Here is a 25720-nt window from a genome sequence, read left to right on the forward strand (position 1 = left end):
CCGCCGGGTGCTCTCGGTGCGAGGGGCGGCCCACAGTGACTGTAGCCCGGCCCGCTCTAGTACGGGTAAAAATACAGCAAAACGCAATCCAATAATCATGAGGGTACCTTCGCAGCAAGGCATAATATAGGGTGTTATATTTATAGGGCCTATTTATAAGCCTCTATTTAACTCTTTTCTGATAGGCTCAGACACGCGCCCAGACACCAACATGATTGGCGCATTCTTCTGTCCTTCAAGGAGGCGGGTTCTAGAGTCCGTTTGGCCTCAGCGGGCCCTGGGATTGGCCGGCAGCGGCGTAGCGGCGCCTCCGATTGGCCCGAAGGGCCGTCCGTCGGACCGAGGAGGCGGGGCAGGCGGCTGGCTGGCGCTGGGGCGGGCGGGCCCCGGAATTGTCATTTCTTTGTTTCCGAAGGCGGAGGAGGCTCCGGGCCCCCCCTTCCCCTGCCACCCCCTCCCCCCGGTGCGGGCTCCATGTCTGTGTGACCGGCCCCAGGGGTAGAGTCCAGGCCCGGCGGGCGGGCGGCGGCGGCGGCGCGAGGCGGCGGCGGGGGGCAGCGGCCCCGGCGGGAGGATGAAGCGGCGGAACGCCGACTGCAGCAAGCTCCGCCGCCCCCTGAAGCGGAACCGGATCGCCGAGGGCATCTACGGCAGGTGAGGGCGCCCCCGCCCCCGCCGGCGCGGCCCGTGCGCCCCGGCCGCTCCGGAGGGGCCCGGCCCCGTTATGTAACCCCGACTAGGCCGCACGCCCGCGCCGGGGGCTCCCCGAGGAGCGCTGCCCGGGGGGCCCTCGGCCGGGCCGCCGGGGGTCCGCCCGGGGGCGCGGGGCGTGGCGAGGGCCGCGGCGGGGTGGGCGGCGCGGCGGGCGCGGGCTGAGGCGGTCGCGGCGCCGCCGTTGGGAGCGCCCGGGCCGTCGGGGGGAGGGGCGGCGCCCCCCGCCGTGGCGGCCGCGCCCCCCAGGCCCGAGGGCCGCTCCGGGGTCCCAACCGGCCGCCGCTGGCCCCCCAAGCCCGCTCCGGCCTGGCGGTCGGCGGCCCGAGCCGGGGGCGCGTGGGCCGTGCGCGCTGGGGGGACAGGCTGACAAAGTTGGGCGCCGGCCGGGGCCCCGCGGCCCCTGGCAGGCCGGGCAGGTGGCCGCGGGCCCCTCGCGCCTCGCCTGCTGCTCGTGGGAGTTCAGAGCTGGCCCCAGCGGCGGAAGCTGCTGCCCCCAAGTCGTGCCCCGTGGCCCCGCTCCAGACTCAGAAGGAGCTGGAGAACATTTTTCTCAGCAAAACATTATTTTGACAATTACGAGCAGATCGTTTTCTTCTGTGTCTTAAAAGGGATCTTCGCCCAAATTCGTAATTTTTTTCCTCCAAAAGAAAAGTGGTGTCTCTTTCAATAGAAGTTGAGTTCAGTACTCAGGAGGACAACAGGTTCATGGGGCAACTTGGTGACAATCACAGCTTCCCTGAGCAGAATTTGCTGTTATTTTGTGGCTCTTCTCAGATTAATTCTATTAGTTTACAGAGGAGGACTCTCAGCACGGGTGTGGACTTAATTGGGTCCTCTTGGTGTCTTACAGTTCAGCTGTTCTAGCTGTGAGACTTGGAGAAGTATGCAAGGTAGCTGATGACACCCAGGTTGTCTCAGCATAACTGTACATCTTGCACCTGCTCTTGTTTACGCATGTGGAATGATTGCTTTTCCCAAGCAGCTGATTGATGTAAACATTATGTTTTCTTTATCTCAAGTTTAAAAGCATTAAAAAGTCAGTTAAAGTATGTGAAATCAATTATGTCATGAGCCATAGATCACGGGAATCATTCATTCATTCAACAAATATACATACTATGTGCCAACCCTGCTTTAACCAATGAGAATACAACAGTGAGTAAAACTGGCTGAAGATCATACTGTATCAATCAAACCTGACCATTTGACAAAAACCGAAAAGCAAAAGCGTATTAAATAGATTAGGGACAGTTGTGGCATTTGAATGGCTGCTTTTTACAATGGCATGTAATGATGTATCTCCATTTATAGCAAGGAGATTGGGAATCCCATATTGTTTACATATCTCCTGTTGTATTTCAATTTTTCTTTGTATTTGAACAAATTTCCCTAGTGTAGTACCTGCCCCATAGTCTATGATGTGAATTAATGTGAAGAGTGAATTCATTGTCTATTGACAATCTTTTGTTTTACTGATATCTTTTGGAATTTTAATTTTCTTAGCCCGGATGTTAACAGTAAACACCCTATGCAAGTTAGAGTTTCATCTTACAATTTTAAAAAATCAGCAGTGCCTCAGCTCTCAAGTCACTTTACTTCCCTATGTTTGATAGCCTTCAAGTTAATTATCAATAAAACACCTCAATATATTTCTACCTACTTTTCCTGTTGGAACATCATATATCAAATAAGTGTTTCAATGTACTTATTTATTTCTTATTTTTATGGTGTGTTGGACTGAAGAACAAGATCATATATTTTGTTCCTCCCCTCCAGAATGAGTCGGATAGTTAAAATTATGGTGTTTAAGGATTTGTGAATATCAAACTTTTGTTGACTATCAAATAATAAATTGTCCACACCATCTATTGCTCATTCTGTTTCTTAATATCTGGCCAATTTTGGTCTCATTTACCAGAGAGTTGTTGGTGGTTTTTTTTTTGTTTGTTTGTTTGTTTGTTTTTAGGCTCTGTTGACAATTTTGATAGCCACTATCTGTTGCTGTTTCGTAGCATAACCTTTCATGGGCTTATTATTTTCATGTTCTCAGTCTCTACCACTTTCTGAGTTTTGGTGTTGTAAGGATGCAGCAGTGGTGAGGAAAGCTCCGGATCACTGGCACTGGGAGACCTAGGTTCAGACTCAAGAGCCCAGCTCTGCCACTTTGATTGGCAGGGCAGCCACAACTTTGAGCTCCAGTTCTCTCATCTGTCAGATGAGTTTTAAGAACTAAAGGAGATAATGTACAGTTTGTGAAATGCTTTATTCTAGTGTGATGTACACATATTATCAACCGTATTTTGTTATCACAGCTTAATATGCTTTCTTCCTTAAGGAGACAGGAAGGACTCTTAGATTTGGTACAATTATAAGCAAAAATTAAGTAGTAGGAACAGGAGGCTAGTTGCTGCTTGATCTTGCTGAAAAAAAATTCCTGTTGCTGAGATGCTTTTAATCACGGGCTCCCATCCAGCAACTGTGACTGAGGTGATTGTCAAATGATACCATTTATTGTTAGTATCATGGCTGTGAGAGAATTCTGTTTCAGGGACAAGAAAAAAGGAAAATGGATTTGAACGTTATATTAATGCCATCTACACATATATATGCTTATCACTTGACAATTGAAATGTAAGGAAGTAATGTTATTCTAGTTAGCAACCAAAAATAAAAAAGATAACAGGAATGGTTAATCACTTTCTTTTATATTCATAAGGACAAAATATAATGCCATTTAAAAACTGAGCCCACACAGAGCCTGACAGGGAGTAGGAATTTAGTACACAGTGAATGTTAAGTGAATGAATTAGTAAATAAACAAATGTAAGCCAATTCATTTCACTCATTTAAAAACCCACATTATTGAGGGGATTATGAAGCATGCAGAAGGCATGGTTCCTTGTCTTAAAGGAGTTTACTGTCTGCTAGGTCAAAATGCCCACTTAAATTTGTATAGTGGTTTTGGGGGGTCCAAGGAACTATGAGCTTTGTTGAAGCAAAAAATATTTTTGTTGAATTAAAATTTAGCTTGCTGTTTTAGTGGTTCACCTGATACATAAACATCTTTATTTTGCCTTGTGCTATTTTATGATGAAGTAGACAATTGCCATTAAATGGGGGAATATTTTCTAACTCAATTGAGGTGGATGTAAAACACTTTGGAAATTATGGAAATAAGTTGTTAATGAGAAAGTAAAATGAATAACTCTACTTAACTTACATTTTAGAGATCCTTGGGTTTTCAGGCAGTGATTTTCTGTGTTTGCCTTCACCCATGCACCAGACATTCCCAATAGTGATATCTAGTTACATACAGTGATTCTTCAGGTGAGCTCGGGTTGAAGTGTTATGTAGTTTTAAAAAGTCTTATGGGGATTCTGTGTGGTTCACCCACCTTTCACCTTACCTTATTTCCTATTCCTTCTCCCTTGAGAACTGCTGACTTCACAATAGGAAAATGAGGAGATAGGATGTGAGAAATATAAGACTGAGGCAGGAAGGTTTAATGTCTTTGCAATTAAAATTGTTACTTACCAAGTAAGCATATAGGTTTCCCCTGCTATCTGAGAGTAGAACATTCCTATTTGGTATGATTTGGTAGAATACGATTTGGGTCTGGGAACACTATTACTGTTAATTTATATGGGAATTTTTTGGAGCTTTTCCAGACCCAAAAAATAACCTACCAAATTGGAATATTCTACTTTTGGATAGTGGGAGAAACCTATAATAATTTTAAGTAAGGCTTGTGTTTTAAGCCCCAGGAAACTATTTTATATCATTGTGACTGGTGTTTGAAGGAAGTACCACTTCATTTTGAATTTATGAATACTTCCTGTTCATGTACTGGGTTCTGCTGTAACATATTGCTTGCTGTTTTGACAGTGCAATACTACTCCTGACTCACACATTTTTACAGTTTAATGCCATGAAATTAGGACTGAGCACTCAAGGCTTCTCTGGTAAATAGGAGAGTTTTCTGGCCTTTGACTATTTTAAATGATCAGTCTGCATCCTTTTCAGCTTCCTAATTTCCTTTTTTCAGAGCCCTGTCTAAGTAATCTCCAGAGGTGGTTCTTTACTGCTTTTCCTGCCTCTCTAATGGTGTTTCCTATGTCTTGTTTTAGACTCCTTTGGGCTATGCTTATTAAAGCCTCTGGAGGCTGGTGTGACCCTTGGCTGTGCTGATTGTACATGTGTTCTGCAACTGAAACCCCAGATACCATTGTTGCAACCTCATAGCCTAAAAGCATTTTGGTAATCTTGGTAGGTTTTAAACAACTTCAACAATGCCAGACCTGACATGAAAAGTGATAAATTCAGTATTGTTTTAGAAAGGTGTTGAGGGGAGGAATAAATATAATGGAGGGCCTCCCTAGTGGCGCAGGCAGTTGAGAACAGCGCTGTGAAGCTGCCCTCAGCCTCTGCAGTCCAGGTTCCATCCCGACCAGCAAGGGAGATACCCACATGGTGCAGCAGACCTCTCCTGTCTTGCTCACTGCTCCCCTCAGCAGTGTATTTCAGTCTGCTTGTTCTGTTCCCGGCTCTGTCTCTGGTGAATCCTTTCACCCTCCCGCACATCTGGCCTATATGCCGGTTCTTGTATAAATAAATAAATCTTTTTTAAATAAATAAATAAATATAATGGAGAAATTGAAATGTTTTCACTAACCTGTCCAATGAGGTGTTTGGCTAAACCCTTGTGTTTGTAAGTTTCCATGAAATATTTTAAAAAACCTGCCACAGGGAAATGTTTGTACTTAATTTTTTCCTGTAGCGTGCTCCCTTAAAAAAATAATTACTTTCCTTCAGCTTGCATTTGTGCTTCAGCGTGTCCAAGCACTCTTGGTAGTTTAGTTTCATTAAGTGTTTTGAAAACCCCTTTAAAATTGCCACTCTTGGGTAAAGGCAGGGAAAGGAGAGAATATAATCTCTTTCAAATTTCTTGCTTAAAAGTTTCCTGGCTTATCAGCTATGTTCTTCTTTTTCTTCATAGTGATTCCTCATAGCCTTTCTTGGACCTCAATTTGGATATTGACTTTAATGATAGATTTAATAACTTGTTACTTATCTTCATTTACTTGATAGTTACATGATTGTATGTCAGTGTGCCCTGTCTGTTCTGTAAACATATTTCCAGAGTTATCTTTGATCATTTCACCCAGATCTCCTCGTTGATATAAGGCTTTGGAGTTTTAAGTATGTATATATGGGTTTTGTTTCGTCATTTTCTAGGCTACCATCTAGGTGATATTTAAGGGGATATAACATGATAAGATACATATCCTGGAATCTGGAGTGTCAGATAGAAATTTTACATCATTAAGACAGCAAAGTAAAATACTTTAGGTAGGTTACTTTCCTCGATAAAGTCAAATGTTCTTTTTAAATACACTGATTATTTTATTCTCTAAGTTTACTGGATTTGGGTGTAATTATTTTACTTGGATCATTTTCAACAAATAGGTCAAGAAGAAAAATAAGTTGGCTTCTCAACAAGCTGCAGAAATAAAATGGTACATATCAACAGTAGCAGCACATAATCTTTGCTAGACTTTTTTTTTTTCCAGCATGGATTTCTTCAAATACCTAAGGAGTGACTATTTCCTTGAGGTATCTCACCTTTAGGCATGTACATCCTGGTAATGGAAACTTTTAAAATGAAATAAACTGTTAAGAGTATATTCTTTGAGACTTTATATCTTTGACATTTAACCTTGACACTTCACTGACAGCAAATTGGCCTCAGCTCATCAACCTCCTAAGATGCCCCTTTCATTGCACTGGTCTTTGTATTTCTTTGTAGTTTTTCTCTGATGCCCTTAAGGATGATGTGCTCATGTTGAGTCATGGGATCGTAATGTCAGAAATCACTACCCCTCACCCCATCTTCTCTGTTGCCTTTTTCTTTTTTAGAGGTTTTGCATTTAGTGGGTTGAAAGGTTCAACTGGTCTCCTTTAGGTGTATCGGTAGATAACACTGAATCATTTGTGCTGTTTAGGAGCTGTTCCCTACCTAGCACAGGGAAGGTGGCTAGAAATAATCTCACTCTGCATTAAATTATATAATTACTTTTTTCCTCTCCACAACACCTTTAAAAACCAAATAAGCGTCTCTGTACTTAAAGTCAGTACTTTGCCTATCTTGTGATGAGAACTCTTGAGCTTTAGAGAGAACTAATGCCATGGTTCGTGGTCAAACAAAAATGCCTGTCTCGTATTAGAGAAATACTGAGATTGGAGACTTTCTCAGATGTACTAAGTATGTATTATTTTCTGGTCCTTTTCTAGACTTGACAAGCTATGCCTCATGGTTTGTTGTATTTCTCTTTTGGGGGGTTTTTTTGTAATGAATTGTCTTTATTTTTAAATTATATGTTTCTCTACTACAGTGACCATTCCAGGAATGTGAATATTGTTGGAAAGCAATGTACGGCTGTCCCATCTTTTGTGCTGTTTCTATTTCTGTGCAGGACATTAGAATTTAATTTTTTTTCTGTAAAACTGCATGGTATGTTTACAAATCCATAGTTTATGAATTAAGATCCTGAGGGTTTATTCTTTTATAAGTACATCTGTTGTTTTTTTTTTTGAAAACAGCTTTCTTGGAGATTTAAATAATTATATAAATTGAATATGTGTTTAGGTAGGAAAATATTAATTATTACTTACCTGAGAAGTTCAGCGTGGTGAATAAACATAGGTGCTTTAAAGTCATATAAACTTGGGTTCTAATAATGTCCTTAACACTAGTTGTATGATCTTGAACAAGTCATTTACTTGCTTTAATCCTCAGTTTTCTACCTGTGAAATGAGAATAATCCCTACTCTTAGGATTGTTATAAAGTTAACTGAGATAAGTCACATGAAATACTTAGCATAGTGCAGACTAATTGCTCAAGTTGCTTGCTGTTGCTACTATTGTTGTATTTTTATCTTCATTCTCTTATTTAGTTCCAGTAAGGGTATTAGCTTTACTTTCATTAGTGAGGAAACCGAGGTTGCCAGAGGTTTCCTTAATTGATAGAGACCCATATCTGTCTGGATCTGAAATCTGTTCCTTTTCCCCCCATTATACTGTGCCTCTTCATCCTTTCTGAATGGTGTTTATGTGTAATAAACATATGATCTTCTCAGACTCACCATTACATATAGGGCAAGGGTCACTATCTTCATTTTACAGAACAAGCAACAGCTACCAGAAGTGTCTTGTGCCATGACCCTTTATTTCCTTCTCAAAATGGAAATTAATGGGAATTTTTAATCTCCTATGTTAAATGGAAAATCAAAATAGATAAGGCAACTTAATGCAAAATGTTATCCTGGAACAGTATCAATCTATTGTCTGTCTGTTTGCTGTCTGTCTATTTATTACTATGTAAGACATTAGTGAGATAATTACTGAAAATTTAATATCTATAGGTCAGATAGTAGGATTGTATCAGTGTTAATGACCTGATTTTGATCATTGTGCTGTTACATGAGAGAATGCCCTTGTTTTCAAGAAATTTAGAAATAAAGGGGCATTATGTGTACAAACTATTTTGAAATGGTTCAGGAAAAAAACCTAATATGTATACAGAGTAACAGAGACTTGATAAAATGTTTTCTCATTTGTAGAATCTGGTGAAAGATATAATGGATTTTTTTTTAATTTTGCAAATTTTCTGTCACTATAAATTTATTTCAAAATGAAGAATTAAAAAGTAAAATTAACAGATGCTTGTTATAAAAGGAATTAAGGTAATATGACAGCGTTTAAGTATAATATAAAAGATCTTAGTATGCCTGCTCTGGGGTGATCATTCTATATAATTTATACAATTTGTAAACTATATTTGTTGTATATAAACAAAATGTATTTCTTTTTTTAAACAGAAATAGAAATCTGTTTTACATAAAGGTTTCTTGTATTTTCTCCCCCCACTTAATGCCTTGTCCATTTCTTTACCTAGAAATTAATTCTTTTTAGCAACACAACCTTCCCCACAGTGTACACTGTCTCTTAACTCCCGTTTCTGTCTCCTTTCATTGTGCCCTGAGGCCTGTGAGTTCCCTGTTGCTCAGGTTTCTTCCCTATAAAATGGCAATAACTGCCCTGCCCATTTTTTCTCATAAAGAGATAATTAACATGAAAACATTTAGAAGAGAGAGTTAAAATTGTGATATAAATGTAAGGTGTGATTAGGTAGATGATTATTACATAGAAGATATGAAACGTAATACTTGATCCGCTTATGAAATGAATTTCTTACATTCTTGCAATGTGAACACATTTTTTTAGGGCCTGTGGATTGTATTTTCTCTTAATATGTTTCTTCACCCTCCCCATCCTGAAACCCACAGGCTCCATACTGTTGAGGGTGTTTTTATTTTATTTTTTTATAAAGTTTATTTATTTATGCATACAAGAGTTGGGGTACAGGCCAGAGATGCTGGGGTTGAGAGGTTTCACCATAGACAGAGTGGGGAACAGAACAGGCAGACTGACTGAAGTACACTGCTGAGGGGAGCAGTGGGCGAGACAGGAGAGGTCTGCTGCGCTTATGTGGGTTTCTCTCTGGTGGGCCGGGGATAGAACTGCTGCAGAGGCTACGGATTGCTTCATAGTGTGGTGCTTAACCCCTTGAGCCACCAGGGAAGTCCTGTTCAGAATGTTTTTAAAGCAGAAGTTCTAAAACTCCAAACTCTCCAGTTCCGTTAGGTTACAGTGCCTTGATATATAATATATAATCTATACCTTTATAAAATGTTATAGCAGAAACCTTATTTCTTATCTTTATTTGTTTTGTATTTGTCATTTTTTTAAAGACATTTATGCATACAAGAGCTGGGGTACAGGCCAGAGCTGGGGTACAGGCCAGAGGCGAGAGGATTCACCAGAGACAGAGAGGGGAACAGAACAGGCAGATTGACCAAAGTACACTGCTGAGGGGAGCAGCAGACAAGTCAGGAGAGGTCTGCTGTGCCATGTGGGTTGCTCCCTGGCCGGCTAGGGGATCGAACTTGTGCTACAGAGGCTGCAGATAGCTTCTTAGGTTGAGTCTTGACCCTTTGCACCGCCAGGGAGGCCCCGGTCATCTTTTTTATCTTTATATGTTACTTTGTTCGGACACCCTTCCCATCATGCTCCCTCTACCTTTGTGTGTACTTTGATAAAACCCTACTGTCAGTCTTAAACACACTGTACTGCGGGTCATTCATTCAACAAGTATATGTTAAGCTCCTACAGTGTGCAGGGTGCTGTGCTGGGCACTATAGGCAAAGGAGGGAACAAAATGGACAGCTAGCACCAGCTTCTTTGTTCTTATAGACTTTATATCTAAACAGTTAATTACAGAAAATATTATTTAATTATAATTGTGATTAAGTATTATGATACTGTTTGTTGTGTGAGCCTATAAATGGGGTTGCAGTCTTTGGGGCCAGAGGGACCTTTTTTGAGGAAGTGATATTCATGCTTTATGCTAAAAGGAGAATAATAGTGGAAGTATTTTATTTAGTTTAAATGGTGCTGAGGTGGGGATCTTGTCTGTGATTCAAAATGAAATGCAGAAAAATGGAAGAGTTAACCGCAAGCAATTTGAATGTTCCTGGTTGAGGGAAGGATAACTGACACTTTGGAGATAAGTAATGGTTGGTTATTTGCATAGTGTTGTCTTCTATCTATTCCTTGCCATTTAGAAGTTTATACTATAGACTAGTACTTGTTAAACTTTAAGTATGTGCAAGTGTTCAAGTATCTGGTTAAAAAGTAGGCTTGGACTAAATAGAGCTATGGAGGGCCCTGAAATTCTACTTTTCTTAAGAAGCTCATACAAGATGCTGATGCTGCTATTTCAGGGACCATACTTTGAGTAGCAGGACTCCAATGATAAATAATAAGCCTTGAGGAGTACCAGCTAGACAAGACAAATATTTTAGAGATGATGTTGAATAGGGAAAGGTATGTGATAACAGAGAAGACAAAGCAGTTTGGTGCAGAAGTATCATCCTCCATATTGGAATGCTAAAGGTGATTCACAGTTGCCATTACAGAGAGGACAGGAAAGCTAGAGAGTGAGATGGATGGCCACTAGCACAGCCAGTGAAATATTTCAGAGTCATTTCTGTGGTGAGGATCAAGTGAACTAAATGGCCATTAGTCTGCCTAGGGAAAAGGTCAGGTACTGAGGATTGATGGCCACCCCATGGTAATTATGTGAGCTCCAGTAAATGATCTAAGTGACAAGCTGCTTAGAGATACTGGAGAAAAGGTGCACTTTACTTGGAGAAAGAAGAATGTTCGATATTACTTCTCATTACTCTTAGATGATTAATCCATAGATGGATTAACCTAAAATAGATTCAGGTTGAAAAAATGGTGGTAAATGGCAAGGGTAGAAATAGAATGGAGAAAAGAAAATCTTATAGCTAATATCCGCTTTGAAAAAAAATCACTGCCATTAAGCCTAATAATTGCACATTCTCTTTATTTCATTGGTACCCAAAGAAGAAGTTTATATAATACTGTCGGAAGATATTATTGGTCTTCCCTTGTTTCAATCTATTCTTGTGGGAAGTATTTTTTTGTTGCAGCTGCACTTTAAATTTTTGTTCAATATATTTTCTAGTAATAAGTTTATTTAGATCAGAATATTAAAGCAACATCAAATTGACCATACGTCATATAGTGAACTCTATGTACAAAAAAATTTTATACTTCATCATATTTTTTCATGGTTTAAAAAAACGTTGGAATGCTATGTGACTTAAAACCCTGTCTAATTTTTTCCTATTTTAGAATGTCATCTGTGGATTTGCAAAATCTTAGGACTTTCAGAGTATGAAGGAAAGGAATTAGGGTTTCTACACTGATGAGCATTCATTTTAAATCACTTGTTTTTTTATCTTTTTGTATATGCCTGTAGAAGAATATCAGCCATAATTTACTCATATAGAGGGCTAAGTAAATAATACTGAATCAGGCAATTGTTTTAAACTCTTAGTCTAAAATTCTGTAAGACTGAAAGGAATCCATACAGCTCAAGACTAGTCGTAGAGTAAAATCAACTTTGTTCATTAGTTTGCCTTTTTTAAATTTTAGAGACAGGCCCATGAAAAACGGAAACCTGAGGAAATCTGAGAGCTTGGCATGTTCTGAAATATCAAGTTTCTTAGATAGATATACTTTTAAGCTGACTCAATAAAAACTGGGTGTTAAGGAACATCAGAGATATGAAAATAGTGGTTTGAAAACCAACGAGCCCCCTTGAAGTTACACAACTGTAACAGAGTTGATCACCTTTGTATTGTCTTTTATTTAAATGATTGAGTTGTTTAAAAGTATTTAACAGGCTGCAGTTCTTTAGATAATGCTACCTAAATAGAAATATTGCTCTCTGGCCTGGGATCCTGCCATGTGTTGGGAACTTTCCAGGCAGAGAATAGTTGATAGTTCTCTTCCACTCCACCTGGGGAGTAGCAAGAACTAGATGAGGTACCCACCTTGTTTCATTCAGCGACATTGCAGACAAAGCCCCATGCGGAAACGGATTCATCAGAAAAGTCAATACATTCCATGCCAGTATTTCAATGCCTTAGAAACATAGACCAGAGACTGTTATTTTTTTCTTTAAAACCTAGAAACAAGGAAAAAACCTTTTAGTTTTAAAGACAAGCAGGTTGGAAATCTGGTTTGAGCTAGATTTGTACTCCTGAATGCCTGCATGACTCAGTTGTTCCTTCTAATAAAATACTCCTTTCTCTCCACTGGATCAGTGACAGATTTATGAGAGTGAGCCCTCTGCCCCCCTCACTCTGGTTTACATGAGTCCAGTAACCTGAAACTAAAAGGTGGGACTTAAGATTCAAGCCTCTGTTCTTCTGGTTTGCTTGGGTTCTTTAGTTATATAGGGAACCTTTTCATCAAAACATTATCAAGCCTGAAGAATTCAGACTAGGAATTAGTATTAGAAATAGACCCTTCTTGCAAATTACGAATAATTATGAATACTGTATCATAGGGGGTGGTATGTATCTGTTCTTGACATCTTTTACCTATAAAGCTTCAGCAGGCACAGAAAAACCGCAATGTTGGATCTTGCTGTTATGCCCACCCCCCCATAGTATGTCTTTTTGTACCTTATTTTAATGTATTCTGAAATAATTTATTATAAATCCTGCTTTTGTTGGTGGTATATATTTATACAGCTTATTTAGTCACACCAGTGTTAGAATGTTTGATTGTACAATATCAGTCAAGGCTCTCACCTGAATCAAAGTGAATTTAGGTACTTAAAATCTGTATATTTTAGGGCCTCCCCTGGTGGCGCAGGTGGTTGAGTGCAGCGCTGTGAAGCTGTCCGCAACCTCTGCGGCGCAGGTTCAATCCTGGCCCGCCGGTTAGGGTCCCATATGGCACAACAAACCTGTCCTGTCGCTCCCACTGCTCCCCTCAGCAGTGTATTTCGTCAGTCTGCCTGTTCTGTTCCCCGCTCTGTCTCTGGTGAATCTTCTCACTCTCCCGCGCATCTGGCCTGTATCCCAGTTCTTGTATAAATAAATAAATAAATCTTTAAAAAAAAATCTGTATATTTTAGAAAAAAACTTTTCTGATACCTGAGCTTAATCTGTCCCAGAATTGGCTAGGCTAAGGACATAGAATGAGGGACTTGTTAATAGTAGAAGATTTAGTATATCCATTATACAACTCATGAACTGAACTGGAAAAATATGTTTTTTAATCCAGATCCTTATCTTGCTTTAATCGACTACAGTGATTAGATACGTGTTCTGACTGATTTGTCAGAGTGTGTTTCTATATACCAGCAGAAAGTGGGTACACACCTTTATATCTAAGCTCGATCAAGACTTAGATGATCAAGGATTTTTTTTTTCTGTAACATGTGCCCTTACAGCCCTTTGTAGTGACTGGCATCTGCTCCTTTAGTTTCTGTCTATTTGGGGAAGTCATTTGGTTTTTGTTTGGTTAATGCAGATGAAAACTACATAAAGAGATGAGGAGAAAGGGGGGGAAGTTGGAATTCTTCAAGTGTGCAGAGATGTGCATCAAGGATTTCAAAGACTTTCAAGCAGATGTTGGGGGGGTGGGCAGCAAATCTGAAGCCTTGCGACCATGACATTTCCTTCTAATGAAGAGCAGCTTGAAAGCTGTAATTGTCAGAGTGTTACAGTATTTTCAAGTCAGACACTTAGCACATTTTTAAACAGTGGTGAGATTTAAGTGTTGGGTTTTTTTTTTCTCCCATTTTAAATGGAATTAAACATTTTTGGTCATCATCTATCTCTATAGTTGTGGAGCTTCCCAGATTTAGCTGGGCCATGACAGCATTTCTTTTTCTCTCTCTCTCCATATTTTCTGTCTCTTTTAAATAGAAACAGTGCATTTTCTTTTTCTCGTTCTTCATAAATGACCTTGAATTAATTCTATATTTTTATGTTTTCCAGTACATTTTTATACCTGAAATTCCTGGTGGTGTGGGCACTTGTCCTCTTGGCAGATTTTGTCCTGGAATTCAGATTTGAATACCTGTGGCCATTCTGGCTTTTCATCAGAAGCGTCTATGATTCCTTCAGATACCAGGGACTGGTATGTTTACTAATAGTATTTTCCAAGTCTAAGGGATTTAATTGCATGTCTGAGAATATCTTGTCACCAATAGTGAAATGGCTTAAAGTAGATTTTATTAACAATACTTAGGTGACTGTACTGGGGTGAACTTATGGGGTCTGTAGACTGAAACCCACCTCTAAGGCTATCTTGTCTAAACCCACTGACCCAATCATTGTATTCCTGTCCTATTCCAGTGAATAGGAGGAATAGGAGGAAGGACTTCCTGAGAGAGGCAGAATAGTGGAAGAAGCAGTACTTGCTCAGTCCTGCTCTGAAGCGTTTCTGGAGCCCCTGTCATTGTGTTAGTGACTTGTTAGAGTTATAACGGTGGTTCTCAAACTTTTTAATTTAGAGGCCCCTTTGCACTCTTAAAAATTATTGAGAACGCCAAAGAACTTTTGTTTATATGGGTTAAATCTATCCATATTAACTATACTAGAAATTAAAGCTGGAAAAATTAAATATTAATTCACCATTAATGTTAATACAAGTTACATATTTAAATGAAACATAACTATATTTTTCTAAACAGAAATTTGTTAAGATTGACTACATTTTTGCAAATCTCTTTAATGTCTCACTTAATGGAAGACAGCTGGATTCTCATCTCTGCTTCTGAACGAAGTTGAATACAATATTACATATCCAATAGGTTCTGGAAAACTCCACCAAACTCTTAAGTGAATGAATGGGAAAAAGGCAAATAACATCATAATATTATTGGGAAAATAGTTTTGAACTGGAAGACTCCTTGAAAGAATCTGAGATCCCCAGTGAACCCCACACCATGTTTGGGGAACTATTGAGTTAGAGCAAGGTTTTAGGCTTGGACTTATCCCCTTAGTTGACCTGTAGTTCTGTTGTATGCCATAGCCATGTCTTAAACATACAGCTCTTCTACCCAGACCTGATGCTTTTGTCATAGTAATTTATACCTTGAAAAGATGGTTTCAAGCTCATGTCCTTTTGGTAATAGGTAGTGAGTGGTGCTGTTTCTAGAGGGAGGCTACGTCATTATAGTTATTAGCACCAGCTTAATTCTTATTAAGAATGAGGCTCTTTAGGAATTTTTGTGAGCAGGGGGAAGCCTTTTCTGTGTTTAAAATTCTAGTTCTTTTAGGTAATCCACCATAGAGTCCAGGTGAACTCATTATGAACCAACCTCGATTTGTTCTTGTCCGGTTTTCTTTATGATTTGAGGCCATAAATAGCATTATTTTTCAGTGTTAAATTAGCCACTACTTTTTACATGGTTGCTTTAAATGTTTAAAATTTCCTGTTGTAACTTGCGTTCAAGTTATTTATTGCATTAGTAGTTTCAAAGATTTTGTCCAACACGTTTTTAATAATCTGTTTAAAAATAACAAGTTCCAGGATGTGTTTTTTAATTTTGTTTTATTTTCCCTTTAGGCCTTTTCAGTATTTTTTGTTTGTGTAGCATTCACATCAAATATAATATGTCTGCTCTTCATCCCCATACAATGGCTTTTTTTCGCTGCTAGCACATACGTATGGGTTCAATACGTGTGGCACACAGGTAAGTCTTAATAATTTCTTAGATGATAGACATCTTAGATTCATACTTTTTAAATTAATTTCTTTGGATAAATATTTAGAGTTGAGTTTAATGTGGACATTTTAAAGTTGTCTTTTCCTACTAGATTATAATGTTGTAATTTTAAAAATAAATTTTACCCTTTTTTCACCACTGAATCAAAAGTTAAAGCCATATGATTTCAACTATAGACATTTCATTATTTTCAATTATAAGCGTTCCATACCAACTCTTAGTATGAAGATGCCCCCCCCCCTTTTTTTTAAGGTGATTTCAGTTTTGGGAAACTTGAAGATAGCTATTTGCTAAGTAGGAAAAATGTTTATGGAATGTCAGAAGTCATTTAATTGAACCCTTATTTAGTACAAGCACCCTTGGGTCATAGTGGTTTTATCTCTGAAAACCTGCAGTGACATGGAACTTAGCTGTTGTTTTGGGGTAACTTTAGGGAAAGTTCTTCAAACTGAGTCAGTTTTCTTCCTTAAACCTTTGAGCCAGCATGTCTTGACTGTTTTTGGGCTCCCTGATCCTTAGAGAACTTCAGAAAAATATATGGGAATTTACAAAACTTATCTTTAAAATTTCAAAGGGACTACAAATCATTCCCTTCAGCAAACATTGGATTCCTGCGTTAGAATCACGTTGAATGAGTGTAACCTCCCATCTATGTTTCTTTAGAGATTTGAAGACATTGTCTTACCCTCTTAATCTTCTTTACTGTAGGTAAAACAGCTCTGGTTTTATCAGCTTTTCTTGTATGTTATTTTAAATACTTTCACCATCCTGATCTCCAAACTTAACCAAAATGGCTAAGTGGTTCTTTTGACTAAAATATGTTAATTCAGGTATGTTCTAATTAGAGTAGAACTACTATACAATCACTTCCCTTCTTAGAGCTATACTTCTGCTATTTCCAACTAAAATGAGGTGCGGTATTTTGACGCCTTTAGTTCATTATGAAGCCCGAGTAGGGGTGCATGGGGATGTGAAGACTGGCTCTCACAGCGTCATACTTGTCTACAAAGTTGTATGAAACTTGATTCTTAGGCCCAGCTGCAACCTGTAGGATTTTGACTACTGAAGGAACACCAGTTAATAAAAGTTCTCTAGAGCAATAGTCCTCTTCTCAAATCTTCTAGAAGTGTGATGAAAGCCTGTGTAGAAGACGCAGTTCACCTCGTTCAAGTATCTCTATAAGCGTGGTTTTCTCTATCTTGAATACTCTGTCATATCTGACATGATTTATAAGCTAGGGAATGATAGCCCGTTAGTCTGCTTTCCTCTAATTAAAGTGTTTTTTCTACATTCCAGTTTTTAACTTGTATTTTTTTTATACTGGGCCTCAGTTTCTAGTAAGTTGCCATTTATATTTGTCATTCTTTCTAGGTTTGTTTCTTCTCTGTAATGTGAAGATGGAGTAATCAAGATAATGTCTAAGGGAGCCTTTCAGCTCAGTTTACCTATGACTCTGATAAATTTTAATGATTCCCTAAATTACTTTAATAATGTCTTAGAAACAGAGGAAAAAAACGACTCATAGAACTATTAATAGAACCTACTGCAAGTTCAGTGGATGGCCCATAGGACAGCAGTGAAGCTGATGTCATAAATGAGCCTGGCCTCTTGTTAGCCCTAGGCTCAGAAATGCATGTTGAAATAGCTCAGTTTGTGAAGTCTGTTTTAATTGGGGATGATTAGCACCCAAACAAACAAAACATAACAAACTGTGTTCTTACTGGGCCCAATAAATATGAGTGCAAGCTATATAATTTGGCGTTAATTTCTCGTACTTGTTAAAATTTAAAATTCTTTAAAAGTATTAGAAATAGTTGATGAAATTATATATTGTTACAAAAGAATGATACTATATCGTGAACTTTTTTCAGGATACAAAACTGTATGTCCAAATGTGACTATTACATTTGTTCAAAAATATTTCCAGTGTGGTTTTTACTTGTTTGATAGGTGTAAAAATATAAGTGTTTTGTCCAGTGTTTTCCATTTTTCCCCTATAATGTACTTAGGTTTATAATAACTTTATAAGGAGTAGGGAACACAACTTTTAAAAAACATTTTGAAATTATTTTGAAAAGGTATATCCTGTAGGTTGCTGTTTGTCCTGCTACATTGTGAAAAGTTCCTTTTATGTGTATGTTAAATTTCTGGGAATGGTTGAGGCCATTAGCTGCTTTCACAGAGCTTCCTATGTCTTGTTACACATGTGGAGTAGGTCTAAAAGGACTTAGAGTCTACTTAGAAGCAGTTTTATCTCTGTAAACTGGGACCCAATTTGTATTGAACTCAGGGCTTTATTTTACTCTTCAAAAAAATGAGGAAGTTGGACTAAATGATCTTTCTAGTTCCAAGATTCTATGATTTTTTTCTTTTGTTTCATCCCTTAGATCCTTATCAAAAAACCATTTAGTATTTAAGGTCACTGCTTTTCCCTCCTATTCTCTCTGTAACTTGCTTGCCTTATTTGGTTTCAAAAAATTGTCAGGTATGAGAATGACCCTGTAACCCCTCTAGTACCAGTCTTTTCAATGCTTGCCTGTCTCATAGGTTAAAAAATAGAATCTCATTTTAAAATTTGTATCTCCCTAATCAGTAATGAAGTGGAGCATCTTTTCATGTTTTTTAGCTATCTTTCTTTTATGACTTACAAATTATTTTTCTTCAGCTGTTTTTTTATTGATTAGTAGGAATGTGTTGGATGCTAGAATGTTTGTCTTTTATTTTTGTCTGTGATTCCATGACACTCTTTGCCTATAAAAGCTTTCAGTTTGGATCAAATTGCTTTTTTAAGTTAGTTTGAAAATCTTCATGAAAGTCACTATAGTTGAATCAGTCTCCCTAATGACCCAGCTGTCATGTCAGTTATGTGTCACTGATGCTTGTCTCTCCACTGCTTTCCCACAGAACGGGGAGTGTGTCTGCCTACAGTGTCCCTTTGGATACTCTTTGTTTATATTGAAGCAGCAATTAGATTTAAAGATCTCAAAAATTTTCATGTAGACCTTTGTCGTCCATTCGCTGCTCACTGGTGAGTATTACATGTATTCTTCATTTGTAATTCAATGCAGGGCTTTCAATGTAGTTGAAGTGTAACTTTTTCATAGAGATTTTGCATGGACCCAGAAAATAGCATAATATCATAGTAAAGAGCCTAAATTCTCTGTTCAGGCAGATGAATGTTTGCATCCCAGTTCTGTCCCTTAACAGCTTTGTTGCCGTGGCCATGGCACTCTCTCTAAGCCTTATTCTCTTACCTGAAATATTGGGGACCTGTCTCATGGGATCACGGTAGAGGTGAAATGAGGTGTTATGCATGACGTGTTTAATGCTGCACACAGAGGTGTCTGATAAATGTTACCAATTTTTATATGAGATGATTCCAAAAAGTCCTGATGAAATACATGACAGTTTTATGAGGTTTAAATGAATTTACAATTTCCTTAGCCTTATTTTCAATTACTGTATGGATTGTCTTCTTTCTAGTATTGGGTACCCTGTGGTAACTTTGGGCTTTGGCTTCAAAAGTTATGTGAGTTACAAAATGCGGTTAAGGAAGCAAAAGGAAGTGCAAAAAGAGAACGAATTTTACATGCAGCTTCTTCAACAAGCCCTCCCACCAGAGCAACAGATGCTGCAGAAGCAAGAAAAAGAGGCCGAGGAAGGTAGGTCTTTACTCTAAAACTGTTAGCTTAGTAGGCTAGTTATTGTTTTGTCTGTCAGAAGAATTTTATTCTTTCTGAAAAGTTGTCAGGATTTAGACGTCCGCTGAGGATTTTCCTATTTTCTGACGTTCCTTCTCAGGCCATTGCTTTGTTTGGTCCTGAGGTGCAGAGTGTGGGTGATGTTTTCTACCTACTTTCTGAAGATCACACACTTATAAACATGTTTATTACTTGTATGTATTTTATTTTTAGATTTTAGATTTTAATATTTTATGTGTTATGAATATTTAAAGATACTTATTCTCAGCAGATACAACTATGTGAGTGTGTAATTGATGCAAACCAACAACCAAAGTATAAGCAAGCTAGGAATGTACATATGGAATGACTCTTTCATAGGTCAGAGTTCTTCTGAATAGAGCAAAGATGGATAGGTCCCATTCTAGATGGTTCCGATGATGCAGTGTAGCTCTTAGATTGAATCTTTCCTAATAGGGCCTCTTGAATGAGTGTATAATGAATAACAATAGATGAATTAATAGCAATCCCAGTCTTCATTGGTTTGAGAGTAGGACATTTGGGCTCATGTTTTTAGTGGATATATAGCAAAACCTTATTTCTGGCGTGGTGCAAAAATATCTCTGAGTAGACGTTAACAAATTGGAATGTGTAGATATGATACAGAGAAGTCTGTATACGTGATCTAGTAAGTGGTGCAGCCTTAGTACCTCAGTGTTAGAGTCCACAAAAAGGTGATGTGTCCTGTATCCTAACATCACACCTCTTTTTTGTTTCATTTAACCTCTTTCTTTTAATAAAGTTTTTAACATTTTGCATAATTCAGGCATCTTTTAAAATATGACCTCTTAGGAGTGTGACTGCCTTTGTTGTGCCACCCGAGAGATAGTCAATTTAGATTTGACTGATATATAAAATAAGACTTAATTATAAATTCTCATCTTATTTTTAAGGCCAAATGTTAATGAGTTGGTGTTTACAAATGGTGGCGATTTTCTAAATGTGCATCTTCTCAAATTTATTTGGATTTGCTAATTGAAGTTTGTATAATGTGATGTGGTTATTGCTTTTAAATGAGTTTGTAAATTAATGTAGTAAATTTCTAAGCATAGCTAATGCAGTTTGTTGAATCACTCTGCTCTCTGTCTTTGTACAACTAAATATTCCAGTGTGAGTTTTTTTGTTTGTTGGTTTGTTTTTGGTATTGTAGCAGCCAAAGGATTACCTGATATGGATTCCTCGATCCTCATACACCACAACGGAGGTATCCCAGCCAACAAAAAACTCTCTACAACTTTGCCAGAGATAGAATACCGAGAAAAAGGGAAAGAAAAGGACAAAGATGCCAAAAAACACAACCTAGGAATAAATAACAACAATATTCTACAACCTGTAGACTCTAAAATACAAGAAATTGAATATATGGAAAACCATATCAACAGTAAAAGATTAAATAATGATCTTGTGGGAAGTACAGAAAATCTCTTGAAAGAGGACTCATGCACTGCTTCCTCAAAAAATTACAAAAATGCCAGTGGAGTTGTGAATTCCTCACCTCGAAGTCACAGCGCCACAAATGGGAGCATTCCTTCCTCATCTAGTAAAAATGAGAAGAAGCAAAAATGCACTAGCAAGAGCCCAAGTGCACACAAGGACTTAATGGAAAATTGTATTCCTAATAACCAGCTAAGCAAGCCAGATGCACTGGTAAGGTAAGTGTGTGTGCTGTGTTCTGGTCAGCACTTTCCAGTAAACTTGACTTAGATCTTCAAAAACAAACACTGCCATGTGGGCATGTAGGTGTTTGTAACCAAACACTGGGACTGTTAGCTCTGTGGTACTTGACATTTTAATGTTTATTTCACACGGCTTGTTGGCCACCTACTGCCATTGTCCTGAAGCATTGACTCCAGATCTTTCCAGTGTTCTGCGTGACAATGATTACTTTCCACATTTGACAGATTTACATGTAGCTTGCTTCTTGTAGTGATGTTGAGAGAGGCATTTCTTTGGTCTTTATGCTTTTCTGAGTGCACATCCATAGTTCTTTTTATTCTATTGTGTGTATATGGCTCGTTTCACCTAGCACCATTCCAGTGCTAGGTGCCATTTCCATTGTCAAAATGATCCCTTCTACTCTTCTCATCCATCCAAAGTTCTGGCACAGACACAAAAGGGAGAGTACTCTCCTGTTCATTCAGATTTCTGTCAGACAAAGGAGGCAGGCAGTGGGTGGAGAAAGTTGTCCTTACCACTTTGTGTTTGTTTGACTTTCCACTTATCACCCAAATAACTCTGAGAAAGTTAATTTAAAAAGTAATTGCTTAGGAAAATGAATAACTATAAGAAAGTGAAAATCAAAATCAACAAAAAACTTTGAACCAGACACTTTTTGGGGGGTGGGGGCGGGAGGGGAGGGATTGGGGTCAGAATGGGGCATGTGCAGTTGTATGGGGGAATATAAAAATAAAATTTATTATTTAAAAAAAATTAAAAAAAAAAATAAAAAAGTGATTGCTTTCTAAAAAGTCCATAGGCCAGTGCAACGATAGACATGGTGTTCCTTTTCTCATCTTTAGTTAAAAATACATTGTTGTACTATTACCTTGACTGGCTCAGATATAATTTTGCCCTTTTTTATGTATTTTATAAGACATACGTGTGTTCCTGTTACCTAAATTTCGTTTGGAAACTGGGCTCAGACCAGGAGGTGGTTTTTTTTTTAATGTGTAGCTCAGTAGAGCGATTGTAACTCACACTCTCCAGTAAATTGTTTTCTATTTTCCTTTGGTTTGCTTAAGAGCAGACAATTCTCGAAGGGAGGGTTTCCAGCATTATAAAGTATACAAACTAGATTATGGATTTGTTTTAATTTTCTAATTGGCAGCTAGATAAAGGGAAATATATTTTGGTTCTCCTGCTTAAGGCTCTGGAGGTTTCAGAGCCCCCAGGCCGCTCTGGAGGGGTCCCACATGGTTGCTAATGCGGGGCTGGTGTCCTAATTGTTAACAGCCTGGTGCACATCACGTCCTGCAGGCAGTGCGCAGCAGAACCTTCTCCAGATGCCTTCAGGAAAAAAGCCAATTAGTTGACCTTATGTTTCAAAGGGAATAGCCCACAAATCTGTATGTATAAATGAAATGTCTGCCACAGTTTTTTAATATCCTTTTCCCTACATGATTTTAATAATAACCATCAAGTCAAAACTACATTCCTCTATTGGATGTTGTAGACAGAACAGTTAAGACTTAGTATTGTGACACCATCTTACTTGAATCCCTGTTGTCATTTTGATTGCCTTTACTTCCTTTAATAAAGAAGTTTAAGGACTCAGGTGGTCCATTTTCTACTACTTTGGGGGTGATGACGTGGGTTTGTTGCCCTCTACTTGCTCCTGGGAGGCAGCGCTACTTCTTGTGGTCATTGATGTGTATTCTTCCTTGAGCTGAAGGACTACTCTTTTAGGGAACTCCTGCTGTCAACTATATAATAGAAAATATTGTATTTAAATAATTTTATAAGCTTCCTTAGAATTGGTTTCAATTTTTAATGTAATGAAAATTTTATGAAACTTTTATGAAAAACAATGGGGTGACCTAAATATCCACCAACAAGGGAGAAATTTGAATAAATTATGGTTCATTTGATGGACTTTTAATACAGACATTACAAAATTATATTTTTAGCCATATTAAACAATATAGAAAAGTGCTCAGTGTTTCATGAAGAAAATAGAAAGAATTTTATTAAAAACTTTTTTCTAATATACACAGAAAAAAGATGTGAAAGGAAAATAACCAAATGACAATATTACTTATTGCCCCTGTGATTGTATTGTATGTTTATTTTCTTCTTTTTTGTTGTTGTTTTTAAAGATTTATTTATTTATGCATACAAGAGCCGGGGTACAGGCCAGAGGTGTGGGGGTGGCATAGAGGATTCACCAGAGACAGAGTGGGCAACAGAACAGGCTGATCTACTGAAATCCACTACTGGGGGGAGCAGTAGGCGAAATGGGAATGGTCTGCTGTCCCATGTGGGTAGCTTCCTAGCTGGCCAGGGATCAAATTCGTGCTGCAGAGGCTGCAGATTGCTTCATAGTGCTGTGCTTAACCCATTGTGCCACCAGGGAGGCCCTTATTTTCTTCTTTTTTACTTTTATGCATTTTCACATTTTTCTGTGATGAACAACAATGGAAGTTTATAGATAGAAGAGTATCTGAACAAATATCCAATTTGGTTGCAGGAGACCTTATCTGACTTCCACTTACCCTTCTTGATTATCTCCTATTTCCTCTTGTTTCACTTCATGTGTGCTTTGATGAATATTATTTAAACTGTAACTGATCCAAACCTGACATGTTTAAGTTGACAGCTGGAGAGTGGGTTTGTTATCTTCAGAGAGAGGGGGCTGGACTTAGTGGTCACTAAGGTTCCTTCTGATATAAGTATATATGAGCTGATAGTGTGTTCGTGTGCCTTTCATTTCTGTAGGCAGGGTTGTGTAAGTCCAGGGTGGCTATAACTTCCATGTGGATGCTTTAGTGAGAATATGGACAGATAACTAGTGTTTTTTTAAAAATCATTTGAAAACCACTGTATTATTAGTAGTAAATTAATTGCAACATATTCTGCAGCTATTTGTCTCAATACCATGGCTGAGAACTGCTGTTTTTGAGGAACCAATTAAGTGACTTGCGGGGGGGGTGGGATTCATTTGTATACCACTTTCAGAGAGAATTCTTCTCGATTAGAGTGGCTGTCAAAATAAGGTTTGATAGCCATTCCCTGAGACAGGGCAAGCAATCCTTAGGCCTTTTTTGCATCTTTTCCAGGCTCTAAGGATGTTTCCTAGCGTGCTGTATACACAGCTTGGCAGGTAACACCCAAGCTATATCTGGGCCCAATGTCTGTTTCTGTTTAAAAAGGTTTTATTGGAATACAGCCATGCTTGTTCATTTATGCAGTGTCTGTGTCTGCTTTTACACTGCAGTGATTGTTGAGTAGCGGCAACTGAGACCAGATAGCCTGTAGAGCCAAAGATATTTACTATCTAACCCTTTACAGAAAAAAAAAAATATGCTGATACCTGTTGTATAGTAATTGCTTGTTTTGAGGAACTTTTTTTCTTACCAGACTGTGAACTCAGAAAGCAGAAGCTGAGTCTCTTTGTTTTATATTTCCACATAAAAAATAAAGTATGTAGTGAATGTTTGCTGAGTAAATGAATGAGCTGGGGGCGAGGAACTGAGAAATACATGAGAATGTGTGGTTGAGGTGCTGAATAATAGATTACTAAGGTTAAGGAACATGGGGGAAAGTGGGGAACCTGGGGTAAATGTTGTCTGTAGTATCCTTTTGGGAACAGGTTTGGGATCTTATTAAAGTAAGTGTGATTTTGGTTTGAGAAATAACATAGCTTACAAAACCATCCTACTTATGCCAGCTTGATTTATGAATTCTTTACTCAAGATGTTTAGAAACAGATTTATGTTGATAATTAAAAATATTTTTTTAATTCTGACATGGGAAAAAGTCTAGACAAAAACAGAAACAGCAATGAGGAGGAAGATCATTTATTTTAACTAATGCTGGATTTGAAAGGAATGATGTAAATTGGAATGAGATTGGTTTAAATTGTTTCTTCAGTAGTCAATTTAAAAGTATTTCAGATGTGAAAAAAATTATGGAAAACTTAAGTGGCTAAAAGGGGTAGAGAAAAGTCCCACGACTGTGACACAAATCGTTGTTAAAACTGTTTTGTTTTGTCTTTTCATCAACTAAATTTATATAGTTGTGACCATTGTATTTGTGTGATTTTTGTGTCCTGCTTTTTTTCCACTTAAATTGTATCAAAATCATTTTCCCAGTTTAGCCTAATCCCTTTTTTCACTTGGTGTGGAATGTCCTGTGGCAGGTCCGTGCAGTCATTCATAGTTACTCTAAGGCCAGGAGGGTCAGGGCGTGACACCTGAGCCCCTTTCCCGCAGTTTCAGGGCCTGCAAACAGAAGAGCCAACAGTTTTGTTTGTACTTGGCACAAAGCACCATTTACACACAGCCCAGGACTGTGGGCTTTCTTGGTGTGATATTTACTGGTTTTGGTTTCCTGGTTCAGGGAGAGAAGTTAAAACTTGGAGTA

At 38.4% G+C, this 25720-nt stretch overlaps 1 protein-coding gene across 1 annotated transcript in view; it reads left to right on the top strand.

Annotated features, from left to right (window-relative positions):
* Positions 1-394: 394 nt before the first annotated feature.
* The window catches only part of MACO1 (macoilin 1), a 49135-nt gene continuing 23809 nt past the window's right edge, over positions 395-25720 (top strand). The window contains exons 1-6 of the mRNA XM_037501242.1: positions 395-654; positions 14164-14305; positions 15740-15866; positions 18804-18927; positions 19383-19561; positions 20790-21291. Coding sequence (XP_037357139.1) covers positions 575-654; positions 14164-14305; positions 15740-15866; positions 18804-18927; positions 19383-19561; positions 20790-21291 — 1154 coding nt within the window. The 5' untranslated portion in view covers positions 395-574. The remainder of the gene's footprint in view (positions 655-14163; positions 14306-15739; positions 15867-18803; positions 18928-19382; positions 19562-20789; positions 21292-25720) is intronic.

This window comes from Talpa occidentalis, unplaced genomic scaffold, assembly GCF_014898055.3.
Source record: "Talpa occidentalis isolate TD23 unplaced genomic scaffold, MPIMG_talOcc4v2.1 talOcc4.9, whole genome shotgun sequence".
NCBI lineage: Eukaryota > Metazoa > Chordata > Mammalia > Eulipotyphla > Talpidae > Talpa > Talpa occidentalis.